Below are 15,292 nucleotides of genomic sequence, written 5' to 3' on the forward strand. Positions count from 1 at the left end.
GCGGTAGTGCTGCTCCCTTGCAGTAAGAGGTCCCCAGGTGTATGTTCAGTGTAGAGAACTTTATGGCAGGTGTAACAAGGCTCCAAAAATCTGGATGTATGAATGGGTATCGCACAGGAGTTCAACTTAAATATTGTGTAAATGTTGGGTTTGTGATCTGGTGGTCGGAAACACGAACACAGAATCCGATGGGATGTTTTTCTGAGTGGGATTTCTTTATTGCATGCGTGCTGTCTGTCTGACTACCAAAACACCAGTTCCTATCCTTCCTTTTTCTTTCTCCACATAACCAATCACCACACGATAAACGTCTTTGTGAAATTAAAACTAGTTATAAACTTAGCCCACGGAGTGTTCAGAACTTATTTTCGTTATACATGTTTAATTATGCCATCCATTCAGGGTTGTGCCCATCCCAGCAAGCATTGTGTGCAAGGCAGGAGCAAATCCTGAGCAAGTCGCCAGCACATCGCAGAATGAATACGAGCAAAACATACACTAGCAGGGTCAATATAGCATAACAAAAACCCCACATCCTACATGACTTTGAAAGGAAACTGAAGCATGCATGTCGAGTAAACCCACCAGAAAAACATGCAAATTCAAAGCAGGGTACACCCGAGACACCCCTGCTGCGAAGCAGCAGTGCAACCTCCACGCCGCCGTGCCCCCACATGATTAAAACATGCTTTAATGCATTTCATCATGAAGATTATATCAAGTATTTATCTTAACATTGTAAATGTTCAGGAAGCAGGACTATCATGAAATTAATGTATTCTGTGTGCTGTCTGCGCCTCCTCTTAGTTCAAGAGGAAGTCAGTTTAAGAAGCAGTAGCGATTAACACAGCTCTGGGAACACTTAACACAAAGCATTTAATGTGCTATATAACTTATTACAGGGTTTGAGAAAATCTAGTAAACTAAATATTCATTTTACGATGAAGGTTAGTTTACGATGCTCTACTTTAATGACAAATTACGAGAATACAGTCAACATGTTGACTTTAATCTTGACATAAACAGCGAGAATCAAGTAGAAATGTCGAGAATAAAGTCAACATATCGACTTTATTCTCGTCATATGCGTTGAGATTACAGTGGAAATGTTGGAATAAAGTCAACATGTCGTCACACTACGACACAGTACCCAAGCACATTACACTGTATTGAAAACAAATAAAACAAGTACAACTTGGCTTGTAGTATTATCGAGTAGTATAGAAACAGTATTTACACATTTGAACAGAATTGTACACATCCGACATTTTAAAACCAAAGTATTCTCCAGGCAATGGACGTGACTCCTTTTTTTCAGCAAAAGTTCTTCTGTGTCATCATATTCAACTTTATAGTCACCTACAGCTTCAGTTTTGGAATGTTCTGTCCATTTTCACTGTGCAATACCTACACTACCTATTTAGCGGTGTAGCAGTGAGAAAGGTTCCCACTTGAACACTTTCCCGCTGTGCCACGTTCCGAATGTCGTTTAGGCAATTTAAACCGATGTTGCGGTATAAGAAAAATCCTTACCTTAACAAAAACAAAAAACAGTTTTCGGTATGAACCGGTATACTACCCAGCACTACTTAGCATCTTTCTCCCAATATACTCAGCATCTCTCCTCTGCTGGTGTCCAAACCAGCGAAATCTCGCCTCTCTTACTTTGTCTCCCAACTGTCCAACTTGAGCTGATCCTCTAATGTACTCATTTCTAATCATATCCATCCTTGTCAAACCCAATGCAAATCTTAGCATCTTAACTCTGCTACCTCCAGCTCTGTCTCCTGCTTTCTGGTCAGTGCCACCGTCTCCAACCCATATATAACATAGCTGGTCTCACTACCGTCCTGTAGACCTTCCCTTTCACTCTTGCTGATATCCGTCTGTCACAAATCACACCTGACACTCTTCTCCACCCATTTCACCCTGCCTGTACTCTCTTTTTTACCTCTCTTCCACAATCCCATTACTCTGTACTGTTCATCCCAAGTATTGAAACTCAACCACCTTCACCTTCTACTCCTTGCATCCTCACCATTCCACTGACCTCCCTCTCATTTACACACATGTATTCTGTCTTGTTCCAACTGACCTTCATTCCTCTCCTCTCTAGAGCATATCTCCACCTCTCCAAGGTCTCCTCAACCTGCTCCCTACTATCGCTACAGATCACAAGATCATCAGCAAATATCATAGTCCACGGGGACTCCTGTCTAATCTCGTCTGTCAACCTGTCCATTACCATTGCAAATAAGAAAGGGCTCAGAGCCAATCCCTGATGTAATCCCACCTCCACCTTGAATGCATCTGTCACTCCTACCGCAAACCTCACCAAGGTCACACTTACCTCGTACATATCCTGTACAACTCTTGCATACTTCTCTGACACTCCCGACTTCCTCATACAATACCGCAACTCCTCTCAAGGCACCCTGTCATATGCTTTCTCCAAGTACACAAAGACGCAATGCAACTCTTTCTGGCCTTCTCTCTACTTCTCCATCAACACCCTCAAAGCAAACATCGCATCTGTGGTGCTCTTTCTTGGCATGAAAGCATACTGCTGCTCACTAATCATCATCTCACTTCTACTACTCTTTCCCATAACTTCATGCTGTGGCTCATCAATTTTATCCCCCTTGCTCTTAAATATCGGCACCAGTACACTTCTTCTCCACTCCTCAGGCATCCTCTCATTTTCAAGATTCCATTAAACAATCAGGTTAAAAACTCCACTGCCATTTCTCCTAAACACCTCCATGCTTCCATGATGGGACAAATTCTTTCTTACCTGTCATTTTGACAGAGTTTATCTGAGCACACAACAGGACTTTTTGTTTTTGCTTTCTTGAGGGTTTTCGGTTAAATTATGCCAGCTAAGGTTGCTATAAATCACTAGAGTTTAGCCTAAAATGGTTCTAGAACTGTACAGCTACGGTGCTAAACACTACATCAATCACATTTCAATGGTCATTCAGTTAATTACCTTTTCCTTCTTGTAGCTGTATTGACAGACATATTTCATATATAGCACATATTCTAAATGTTATAAGTTTGCTGAGGCTGAACAGCCTATCTGCCATTCATCCATCTGTCCATTTTTCCAACCTTGTACTTAAATGCTGTGTTCTGTTTCTTTTAAAAACTGTTAAAAGTATGAACGTGAACTGTGTTAATGAAATACATTATTTATATTGCATTAATGTAGTCTGTATCAAAATTGTACAAGGATATTTTGCCCCATATACATTACAGCAACATCTCACATCATACAAATAGCAAGCAATGTTTGATTTACAAGTGCAGGAAGGACATTTGAAACAATTTATAAAATGCTTTGAGAGTCATCTGGTTCTCTAAAGGAATCCAATTTCACTGTACAAAAACTTGCTAAGAAAGAATTAGCTGAATCATTTAACACAAAATGCCCCAATAACAAGAAAAATAACCAACACTGTTAGAACACAACAAATGGTGTCACAACTTAAACTGCAAAACAAAAACAGGGCAACAATTCACCTCATCGAGAGAGATGAATTCATCAACCTCTGAAAAGTTTAGAGATGGATATGTAATTTGTGTGAGATGAAAGCTTTAATTACATAAAATACATAGTATTATACAACTTTAAGCCAGTGTGTGAAATACCCCGGTTGAGGTGTATGTACTATTAGTATTCAATTGCCGTTTGAACTCTTAAAACCTACGCTAGTAGAGTGGAATTTACAATTAGCTGCATATAATGCTATCACTTACGTTACACATATCTTAATTAGATAAACAGCATTATAAACAGATAATCAATCAGCAAGTGACCAGACTCCGGCAAGACAGCCACTGTTTATGACACACACTCAATTCTCTGAGGAAAGAGAGAAGCTGCCAACTCACTTGCCAAAGCAGAGCTGGTGCTTGCCTTCAACAGAAATTAAGCTTTTGGTTGAAATTCCATCATTTGGGACATTCCATTGTTCTGTTTGAATTTTTAAAAATCCAAAATATAGAAGTAGAGAACCTTGCGTTCTTTTCTACACATTCAGAGATGAATTAGGCTAAACAAAATGTCATTAATGTCATCTTGCTACAGACCAGCACAGCAGCACATTTAGTAAAGAGCATGGATGGCAGAAACAAGTCTCTACAAGACCAAAATAAAACAAACCCAAAAATGATTTTCTTGTAAATTTAAATTTCAGCCAATTTACTAAAGGGCACAGATTAATTTATAATACAAGAATCACCACAAAATTATTGCTCCTATCAAAATAATGGAAAATATGGAGAATTTTTTTGCCTATATCACTCACCTCTACCAGTAATGTCAGCAAGATTTTTCAAAATCTTTTAAAGGGTGATTTACAATTACAGTCTATTGATATTTTCAAGATTAGCCTTAATAGAGGTGGAAAGAGATCTGGAATAAAAATGTTATACATATGTTTGAAAAACAAAAAACGTACTATTGTTTTGGCATTAGGGCAAAAAAATAGAGTTGTCTTATCACATACCGGTTCTCTCATCAAACCACATTAAATTATTCAGTACAGTTTTCATAATAATGCAGTGGTCTACATATTTCTTTTGCATTTGTAATAATTCATAACGTTCTTATTTTCTGAAGCTGCTCAATTTTGCAGACAACTCATATAACATAACTTACAAGTCCAGTAGGGAATTCATATGAATGATTTTACAGGTATTATTTATTTAGCTTTTTTAACCGTTTATTTCTCATGGGCTATAAAATGGATTGACGGATGATTGTTTGATGTAATTGCTCTTGTGGCATTGTGAGGAAATGCCCCCCCAATGTAGTCATTTAAAGGTACTTTGCTCCGTATTTGTTTGTTTGCATGAATCATCCTTGTAATAAAAGGAAAAAAAAAACACGTACTTACTGGTTTGTTCTTCAGGTGCACAAGTGGAAAGGCTGTGGTATTTGGAGGCTGCAGTGCTGAGGAGTAACAGACAGGCACACAACAGACGATGGTTGCGGGCATAACAGATGGACGTGGTGTGGAGTGTCAGCAAAGCTCATGGTGCAATCAGCACAGATAACATTTAGGCTAGGCGCGCGAGGAGTGTTAGACCTGGGTTAGGTGATGGCTGACCCGGAATAAAAGCCAGTCTTTACGCCAGAAACAGGAGAGTTCAGTTCAGATCAGATCAGAAGGTTAATAAAAGAACTGCAGGGTTATGTACTGGCAGGGAATAGACTAGTATTCCAATTTGCCAGGAATAGCCATCTTTAACCCCTAGTTTTTGGATGAAGGAGTGAGAGCAGGCTAAATATTTTATTTTTTTTTACTGATGAACTTATTAAAAAGGGGGTTGATCTTTTTTTTTTTGAATTTGGAAGATTTTTTTTGTACCTAGTGCTGCTAAGATATTATAATAGTTTAATAGCATTAATTAGTCTGCTTACCTTTGTCCAAGGGTGTGCTTTAATCTGTGGAAATTTAAATTCTGTATAGTTGGGGTTCATTTCTCGTATCTGCTCTCTTGTAGGGGTCCCCAAAACCTGTAAAATAAAAAAAAAATTACATATCTATCTCAAAATTATACATTCCCTAGTAACAGGAAAGTTTAAAATAGATATCTACCTTAATAATTTCAACAAGCTGGTCCACTCCACTGTCCCCAGGGAAGATTGGCTGGCCTAGCAGCAACTCTGCTAGCACACAACCTGCCGACCAGATATCTATATTAGAAGTATAGTCTGTAGCTCCAAAGATGAGCTCTGGAGCACGGTAATAGCGTGAACAGATATAGGACACATTTGGCTCTCCTCGAACCAGCTGCTTTGCACTAAAAAAAAATAAATAAAATTAAAAACACAAAATTATGATGTCTAATCTTAATTACAATGCCTTGCCAAACTCTAGTGATGTTTAAAGACTTCTCTAATTTTAAACCATCATATATGCTTTTATTAAAAATGTAATTCTTCTTTCAAAGTTCTCAAACAGTGTATAAATAATTCTCTTAACAAACACAAATATTTAAAAAAAAGGCAACACACCTGCCAAAATCACATAGCTTAAGGACGGCTGTTTCTGGGTCTACCAGCAGATTCTGTGGCTTTATGTCCCGATGACAAACACCTTGTGAGTGAATGTATGCTAAACTTCGGAATAGCTGATACATATACACCTATAAATGAGAAAAATCAGTTATTAAAAAGTTTATCAAAAATAAAATTAACTATAAATTTACAAACTACAAAAAGATGCTATTAATTTTGAACAAAACCTATATAAAGCAAATGAAGTATAAAAAAACCTGTTTTTGATGAAATCAAAAATACATTGTTGGTGCTAGGAAGGATGGGCATCCTGACCAGGAGGCCATAATGGATGGACTGAACAAACAGACATGCCGGGAGCAGTTAATTCCCCCAAATGTTAGGTGGGAGTGTTCCTCATGGCTTAACCTGATTAAGACACCTGCAGGATGACCATGGGAGTTAGGGTCCAGAAAAACAGCCCTGTTGGGATCTTTGAGTGTAGCCAGAGGGTACTGCCAGGCAGAACTGCCTTGGTTTCCATATGACCCAGAAATTCTTTGGATGACTTGGGCATGACATTTGAAGTAATTTTCTGGTCAAGTTTAAAAGAAAGCCTGCCGCCTCACTTAATCGTGTCAGAGTTGGGAATCAGCAGGCTACACCCTAGAAGATGCAACAAGAAAATTGTGAATTAGTACATTTCTGGCATTCTTGTAAAGAAGGTGTGAAGGAATTGTGTTTGGACATTATTGTGTCTGAGGTTTGGTGATCAAGGGCACTCCCTTGTGGTTATAACATGTAAAGGAGACTCAATAAAACATCTGTTCCAAAACCGATGATTCAAAAAACTGGAATTTATACTTTAATAACGTTTTCAGTAATATATGAAGAATTATTAGAAAGATAGGAAAGGTATGACATTCAGTTACACTGGAGTAACAAACTACAGAAAACATTTTCAATGCATATTTTAATTGATTAATTGATTAAGTATAAAGTTTGCAATAAATCAAATACATTAACATTGAATTTTTCCAACCACTACTTAGATATTTGAAATCATTCTGAATGATTACACAATATATTTCAAACACACAGACAATAAAAGGCAAGTGCCAATAATCACAAAGTGATTAAACAACATCACAACAAAGGAAAGAAATGTGGGTTTATTTACAGCAGTGTAACTAAAACACAAATTGGAGATTACGTCTAACAAGTTATTTCAGGGAGTACAGACTCACTTCTCACAGAAGCAACATATACTGGGAATATTAGGCAGTTGGAAGGCATAAAGCAGGAATTTTTCTAAGATCAGCAGAATGACACGCAAACTGAGAAAATACATATATAAAATATTCATAGTCAGTAAATGGTGACTTTACCTATATATTTTTTTTAATTATTTTAGTGAAAGAATATAGTTTTTGCTCCCTCATCTGGGTGTGACCAAGAACATTAGAGGAAAAATAAGTCACAAATGCCTCTAAAATATAAAGTATTTGCCCATCTTTTGTATTTTAGCCAAAAATGTAACTGAATTTTATTTAAAACACCAACACTAATTTGTGACTATTTAAATAAAATTTGAACAAAGTATTAATGTAAATTATTTTTTTTATAAAAATACGAGCAGTTTTTTTTGCTATCATGTTGGCTCTTTTCTTAATGATGCCTTGAGAGTCTGAATTGTAAAAGCGTATGCTTCAAACATTTTTAATGAGTGGCCAAAAACATATGCTGGATGCACCGATGCTGGTGGAATACTAAGAATAACTGAAAATAACTGAACAATTGCAATGGAAACAGGGTTAAGGAGTAGCTTTGGCAAGCTGACTCATGTTAAATAAAATTATGCATTTTACTTTTTTTTTTTTTTTAATTATTTTTAATCAAGTGCTGGAGAGTGGTAAAGTATTGCATGCTGTTTGAAGATGCAAATAAGAATCTCACTATACTCTTGATAGTACTACTATTATTAGATCACTCCAGTCCAAATATTAGACATGTTTAAAATATTTTTCATTCCAAAGCATATTTGATGTCTAATAACACATTTCTATGCTGTTATTGGCTAATGTAACATGAACGCTTTACAATACCCCTCACATTCAATTGCAAACAGAAGAAAAATATTAATGAATAAATAATATATTCTAAGTAAAAGATGACAGTTACATGCAGGACATGCCGCAGTACACATTTTTTTCACTAATGAGATTACATCATTTACTCATTAACTGTCAGTAAAACAAATTTAAAGTTATTAATTGTATCAGTCAAAACTAAACAAAAACAGAAAAATACCTAATGATTTCAGCAATACGTATTTAAGAAAAACAATATCAGAAAAAACGTAATTGACATCACTATGGAAACACACACACACAGAGAGAGAGAGAAAGTGAGATGCCAAAAAACACTCCAAGGTTTCTCCAAATGTATATTCTACAAAATGCTTGTCTTACCTTGACATAAATAACAGGGATGGTCGTTTTTGCTTTGATAAAGTGCCGAGCCACTCGGTACACTGTTTCTGGAACAAAGTCGAGCACCAGATTCAAGTACACCTCATCTTTCTGAAAATAGACAGGGGACACATTTTTATAATAGAATAAAAGATGATGTATTTTCAAAGGACTAGTTTAAAAGCATACCAATACCTTTTCTCCACTGGAATAGAAAAAATAGCGTAACCGAACAATGTTACAGTGGTCCAGCTTCCTCATAATCTGCAATTCACGATTCTTAAAAAAAAAAAAATAATAATAAATTTGGAACACTCAAAATAAACTGTTACACAACTCACATATCTTCAATCTGCTTAAGGAAAAGCAGATGAATCCCCACAGAAAAGCATTGAACTTGTAAAGAACCTTATCACCTTGACTGTAATATAACGTTCACTGGCAATGTGTAGGAACATAAAATTGACAGAAAAATGTCTAACATCATTAGCTTGAGGCATATGAAACCAAGATTCACTCTAGCAGGAAGCAAGGTCTTTGATTTTGCCAACATGCAAAGTACTTACATGAAGATGCCTATCAGAATCAGACCCTGAAATGTGAAAGCAATTGGAGAAATAGGCCTGAAGAAGAGCTTTTCCTACGATAGATGTACAGTAAGCTTAAACATACAGGAAGATGAAGAAAATAACAGTAGAGTACAATATGAAGTGAAGGCAAACAGACTACTTTAACAACACAGTAATTGGCTGCAAAAAGTACAGACTGAAACTGGTCCAACAAACCTAATATAGAGCTGCAAAAAGTACATGTAGATCAAGTTGGGTGCCTTGCACAAATATATGCACCTTTTAAGAATGTCTAAATGTTGGTGGATGACAGATCCATCAATCAAACTAAACCACTGGCATTGTTATGAAAATGTTAATCTAAAGTCACTAATTATTGGATGACCTGAAAAAATATACAAGTAAATGTGACATTTGTCTACTAAGTCCGTACTCAGTAACTCCCCCTTTGGTAAGGAACAGAGCTTAGAAAGGTTTCTGAACCCAGCCATGACTTTATGAATTATTTTTTGGTAATTCTTCATTGCAGATCACTTTCAGCAGTGAGATATTCTTGGGTTGTCTTGCAGCATGCACACCTCTTTTAAAATCTACCCACATTTTTAATCACGTTCACATTTTGGTACTGAGGTAGCCATTTATAAATATATTTCAGCGTGTTTTGGATCATTGTCTTCTTATAGAAGCGTTCCTGTCTTGAGCTTCAGTTTAACTAAATGTCTGACATTCGAGGAATTGATGATAGTTAGTGGAATCAATTCTTATCTGTACTCACACAATGCTTCCTGTGCCACTAGCTGCCACATAACCTCAAAGCAGTTCCTCAAATAAATATTACTGAACAGTTATTTTTCTAACAATATCAGTGTTTTTAGTTTGTGTGTTCTTAAGCTGTATTTTTTTTTTTACTTAATAATGTTGACAAGATATGTAATTTGGCAGGGTTGTCTCAACTTTGGGAGTGACCTATATTTGGTCACTGTTCAAGTGGAAATTCTACATTCTGCAAATGTACTCTGGTACATCTTATATATTCTCCAAGACTTGTGTAAAATTAATTGATGATTCTCGTCTGGCCATGTGTGTGAGTTAATGCATGCGTGTATGTGTGTACACATTAGTGGGCCCTGCAATGGACTGGAGCCTCGTCTCAGACTATGTTCTGCTGAATGCTTACACAGAAAGCAAGTATCATTCATTGAATTTGGTGTCTGTTGACAAATAACCAATTTTATCATTACAATTTTCTGTGTTGAACCTATGCAACATACATCCACATTAAATCAGGATGTGTCAGTTTTACATGTAATTCAGCAACATTAGAGAACAAGATCTGATTACTGCAAAACCTACAGTATATAAACCAAACAGCTAGTGGGAGAACAATAAAAGTTTGACAAGAACCATGAATGTGAAACATTTATTAATTCAGAAAAATCTAGTCAGTAATTCTATGGTGATCTGTGAATAAATTAGCATACCAGATGATAAAATGAAACAATCAAGAACTTAGTTGATATTGCTTTGGAAGTCAGACACTAGTTATGCAGAAAAAACAGGTGACAACTAAGGAAACTTTTCAAGAAAATAGAAAGAAATATCTTTTTCTCCACATAATGCTTAAACATAAAATTGGAACAGAAGTGGTAGGAAGAACTAAACTTCCAAAGAACGTTAGTTTTGGAATTTGAATATAATCAAGAGGCAGAAAAAAAGAAATGCACTTTTAAACGGAAAATGCTTATAAACCTAAAAGAAGGCTGAAGAAACACAGACCCAGAACAAAAGTCCTTTTCACACCCAGAACCCAGAAAACTCCCAGTTTTACCCAATAATGTAGTTGTTTACTCATTCACACATTTTGGGGTAAGCCAGGAGTTTCTTGATTCATGGCTTTGATACAGTGATCCTACAGTTTGATCAAAAGGTCATTGGTAATTAAACTGCATTTTTATTGACTGTAAATGCAGCACAAAGCTTAGTTTCTCCCAGCCAACTAATTAGCAAACACTTCTGTGGAAAATAGTGTCTGTCATGACACATGACCATATCATAGGGTAAACAGGCTCAACACCTTTACTTCTTGGCTTGAATGGAAAGGACCTCCCTTATTTCAGCATCTAATATTTTCAAACAAAAATGGAAGATAAAGCAAATTACTGTTAAATGGACAGATGTAGACATTTAAACATTATCTGTCAAATCTCTTTTAGATTGATCACTTGTATTATTATTATCAGTGAGCCTCACAAGTGACCATTCTCACATGCTTAAACTGACAATTTTCTGACGTTGCCCACATACACATATTTACGTGGTAAATTCCTACAAATTGGTATTAGGCGTGGACTTGTGAAAATGCCAGAAAAGTGCCAGGATCCTAGAAATCAATAGATATCTATAATTAAATACAGGTGGCTCTGGTGTAAAGAACAAGTTCCATTCCTGCTGACATTCATAACTCAATTTTGCATGCAAGTCAGAACTTGCACTGAAAATGTAATTTAATGGCAATGATCAGCAAAAAATACATTGTGTTTATTACTTATTTTACAGAAAAACGATTTAAAATTAGAAATAAAATAATAAAGGCAACATTACTGTACTTAGAATCACACAACACATAATTTAAAAACCTCAGGTATCTACAGTACATTGATCTTATGCCTAAAAAACCTACAGTTTTTGATAATGACACGGTATCTCATAAGAGTTGTAGAAGGCATAAAGATGGCATGAAAACCCACTACTAATTGATGACTGATCCCTCAGCAGAGATATGCTATCTTTGCTTAGGGATCAGCAACAGTGTCACCTTCCATTTCCAGTACTTTATTTCCCAAAACACCTTGGCTTGAACAAGTACTTAGGACACTTCTAATGACAGCCAGCATCCTATCAAGCTGCAAAACCTGTTAATTATCATACTGCATGGTTGCACATGCTGCTGCAGACATTCAGTGACACGCGAGCACAAATGAATGAAATGGCAGAAAACAGTGATAAAGTTTGTAATGTGCAGTACTATTGCTCAAGGTAATGACGAATGTGATGTTATACATCCATGTCAAAAGCAGCTTGCTTAGTTCATAAATAAAAGTCACTATATGAAGATTAATTGAAATTCAGTTGAAAAGAAAAGTTTGCATTTTATGTGGTCATTTGTATTTGCGTAATTGCTATAACACAAGACTACTGTAACTGAAGACTGTACTCGGATACTTTCTTTTTTAAAACTAACAGATTAAAGGAGGAAGAGAAATAAGGAAAACAGGTATGAAATGGTGACAGAATTCTTGTTAACAAGTTACATACAAAACAAACAGTGCTAGTTAATTAGGGAGTATTAGAGTATTACTACACCAAAAGTGGTGCAAAGCAGTGATATGTTCTTTCAGAAAACCATTCAGGAAAGATGACAGAGTGAGAGAACTATCATAGCAGTCACTTAATAAGAACAGTAATATAAAATTGATTATATATTAGAGGGGACTCAAATTCCCAGAACTGGTCAACAACACAATAGTAGGGTGTAATTATCGTTAGTTATTGTGTGCCTATAAATGTGGTTAAACAGTCCACCATGTGGCATTGTGTCAAGCTGTCCAAGTGTGTACTACTGCAATTTATTCTACAATTGAGCAGATTTTCAGGAGACTGATGATGAATGCATTTTTGACCTCACAAACTTGTGGATAATGGGTTTGTTACCCACTGTTAATCAGTGACATTACAGTTACACTGAACTGCTGAAGTTTCCACAAGAAAGCATCAGGAAAAAAATGTGTGGAGCTGCAGCATATGCAAAACTGCATTTTGCACCATGACACCACACCTACACATATTGCATTTCAGTCAAAGAATTTTTGATCAAAAACAATGTGTCACGAGTCAGGAGGGAGGTCGCTGGCCTTGTAAAGTTGTGTCAGGACAGTAATCTCTCTCTTAACACCAGCAAAATAAGGGAGAGGATTGTTGACACACAGAGGAAAAGAGGACAGCAGGCACCAGTGCACATTGGAGAAAGTGACCACTTATAAATTTCTTGACATTAACATCTCTGAGGATCTCACTTGGACCTATAACATCACAGACCAGGTGGGGAAAGCCCGGCAGCATTTGTATTTTCTGAGAATGCTGAGGAAGTTTGGGATGCCAAACACTATCTTCAGAAACTTCTACAGATGAACAATTGAAAGTATCCTCACCCACTCCATCAGAGTCTGGTTTGGGAACAATACAGCACAGGACCACAATGCTTTACAGCAAGTGATAAAATTGGCAGAAAATATAATTGGAACAGCACTCCCTGTACTGGAGGACATCTATAACACCAGAGTTCTCAGTAGGGCCCATAAAATTATTAAGGACAAAACCCACCCACAACATTACTGCTAAAATCAGGGGGATGCTACATGAGCATAACAGCTAAGACAACAAGACTGAAAGATAATTTTCTCCCTTGTTCCATTAAGCTTGTAAATAAAGCCCATCCACTGACCCTCCCATCTCCCCTAGCAGTTTTTTTTCTTCATTTTTTTGTACCCGAGGTCTATTGTTGTGTGTTCTTGTTAATTACTGGAGGATATGCAGCATAAGATTTTCATTGACAATAAAGCTGAGGTTTACTGCTTCTCAAGGGACAAGTGCTGGGACAAGTCTATTACATCCGAAGGAGTGTATTTTGAAGGATGAATTTGAATAACATCTTTGAAGCAGTAAATAAAGGGTACCTTTTTACGTTTTTTTTCTTTCTAACAAGAAACAGATGTGCAACAGTAACATTGACTTAGCTTTGCAAGAAATACATAGCCCATTATGTTGAATTGCATTATATATAAAAAAAAAAAAAAATCGGGAATGTTTTAGACAAATTAACGGCACGTCACAAATAAACTAAACTAAGGTACTAAATTTTAGGATCAATAAAAATTTTTTTATTTATAATCTGCTGTTTAATATTAATTAATACCAGTCATCAAGTGATTTTCAGTTGACATTAAAAATATTTAAAAAAGTTAGTATATCTAAAGACAAGTCCTTCATTGCTAACAAATATTTCAAAATAAGGAAAACCAAGATAGGAGGCCAAATTGTTTTAAAATTATGTGATAAAAAAAAAAAACAAGCCTACTTATATAGACTGGAACGGACGATCAGTTTAGCAATAGATTTTTTTAAATAAATCTTTCACCTTCATTGCTAAAACCACAAAAATAACACCACATATTGAGAAAACATTTTGAAAACCTGTGCTGAAATTTACACAAACACTAATAGATGGAATTTAGTGGACTGTTAACACTAGAATCCCTGAAGCCTACGGAGAAAAAAAAAAAAGTCTTAATCCCGGGCCACCTCAAATTCCTTCACACCTCTCCATTAATGTCTCTGGTTTTACAAATGTGTTAAACAGCACAAGTAGCCTGTTATCCCATCATACCCACTGCTGCAACTCAAGTCTGTTTATCTGGGTATGAGGTGCATGGAATTGTATAGGGTAAATAATATAGCATTATTTGGAACACATACATATTGTCTACAACAATCTGGCTAAATATAGGATGACAGGAAATATGAGGCAAGAAATGTTGAGCACATAGCTAAAACAAACTTTTTCATGTTATAGTACTAATGACAAAATTTTGACATGAAGTGTATAATGTGTGAAGACTAAAGTCCAAATATCAAACACTTTCACAAAAAGGTACAAATATAACAAAACAAGTGCACCTTTATTCAACAGTATAACCGAAGAAAAAGAAATCTGGTTAGGGTATGAAACTGACACAAATGCTTGGCTGGTGCAGAGGTAAGAACTCCTGAGGTGGCACAGTGTGATAAAAGTCAGAAAGTGACGTCAGAGTCTCTGTTTACTATCTATATGTGACAGAAAGCCACTATGCAGATCCTAGTAGGTTCGATGTGCACACTTCAATACTTGATGAATGGTTCGCTGTGGTGAAGCAAAATGCCGACATACAGATGCATTCATGGTGCTTTTATATTCAAGCGTCACATATTCCCAATCGTAATGACATGATACATTTTAAAAGTCTCACATACCTCACATATATCTTTTGTGCTGTCTTTTTTTCCTGGGGCTTCCTCCTGACCTGACAGCAGCAATAGATGGCAACACTGAACACATTAAATGGATGATACTCCAACTCTCTGCACATTTAGAATCCTTAGATTTATACTTGATATCACTTTCATGATGAAATGCATTAAAGTATGTATGT

At 36.2% G+C, this 15,292-nt stretch overlaps 1 protein-coding gene across 1 annotated transcript in view; it reads right to left on the bottom strand.

Moving 5' to 3' along the window:
• The window catches only part of gsk3ab (glycogen synthase kinase 3 alpha b), a 72,277-nt gene that overhangs the window by 27,155 nt on the left and 29,830 nt on the right, over positions 1-15,292 (bottom strand). The window contains exons 3-7 of the mRNA XM_039773149.1: positions 8,674-8,757; positions 8,479-8,589; positions 6,026-6,156; positions 5,607-5,811; positions 5,429-5,524 (exon numbers count right to left, since the gene is read on the bottom strand). Coding sequence (XP_039629083.1) covers positions 5,429-5,524; positions 5,607-5,811; positions 6,026-6,156; positions 8,479-8,589; positions 8,674-8,757 — 627 coding nt within the window. The remainder of the gene's footprint in view (positions 1-5,428; positions 5,525-5,606; positions 5,812-6,025; positions 6,157-8,478; positions 8,590-8,673; positions 8,758-15,292) is intronic.

This window comes from Polypterus senegalus, chromosome 12 (genome assembly GCF_016835505.1).
Source record: "Polypterus senegalus isolate Bchr_013 chromosome 12, ASM1683550v1, whole genome shotgun sequence".
Lineage (NCBI taxonomy): Eukaryota > Metazoa > Chordata > Cladistia > Polypteriformes > Polypteridae > Polypterus > Polypterus senegalus.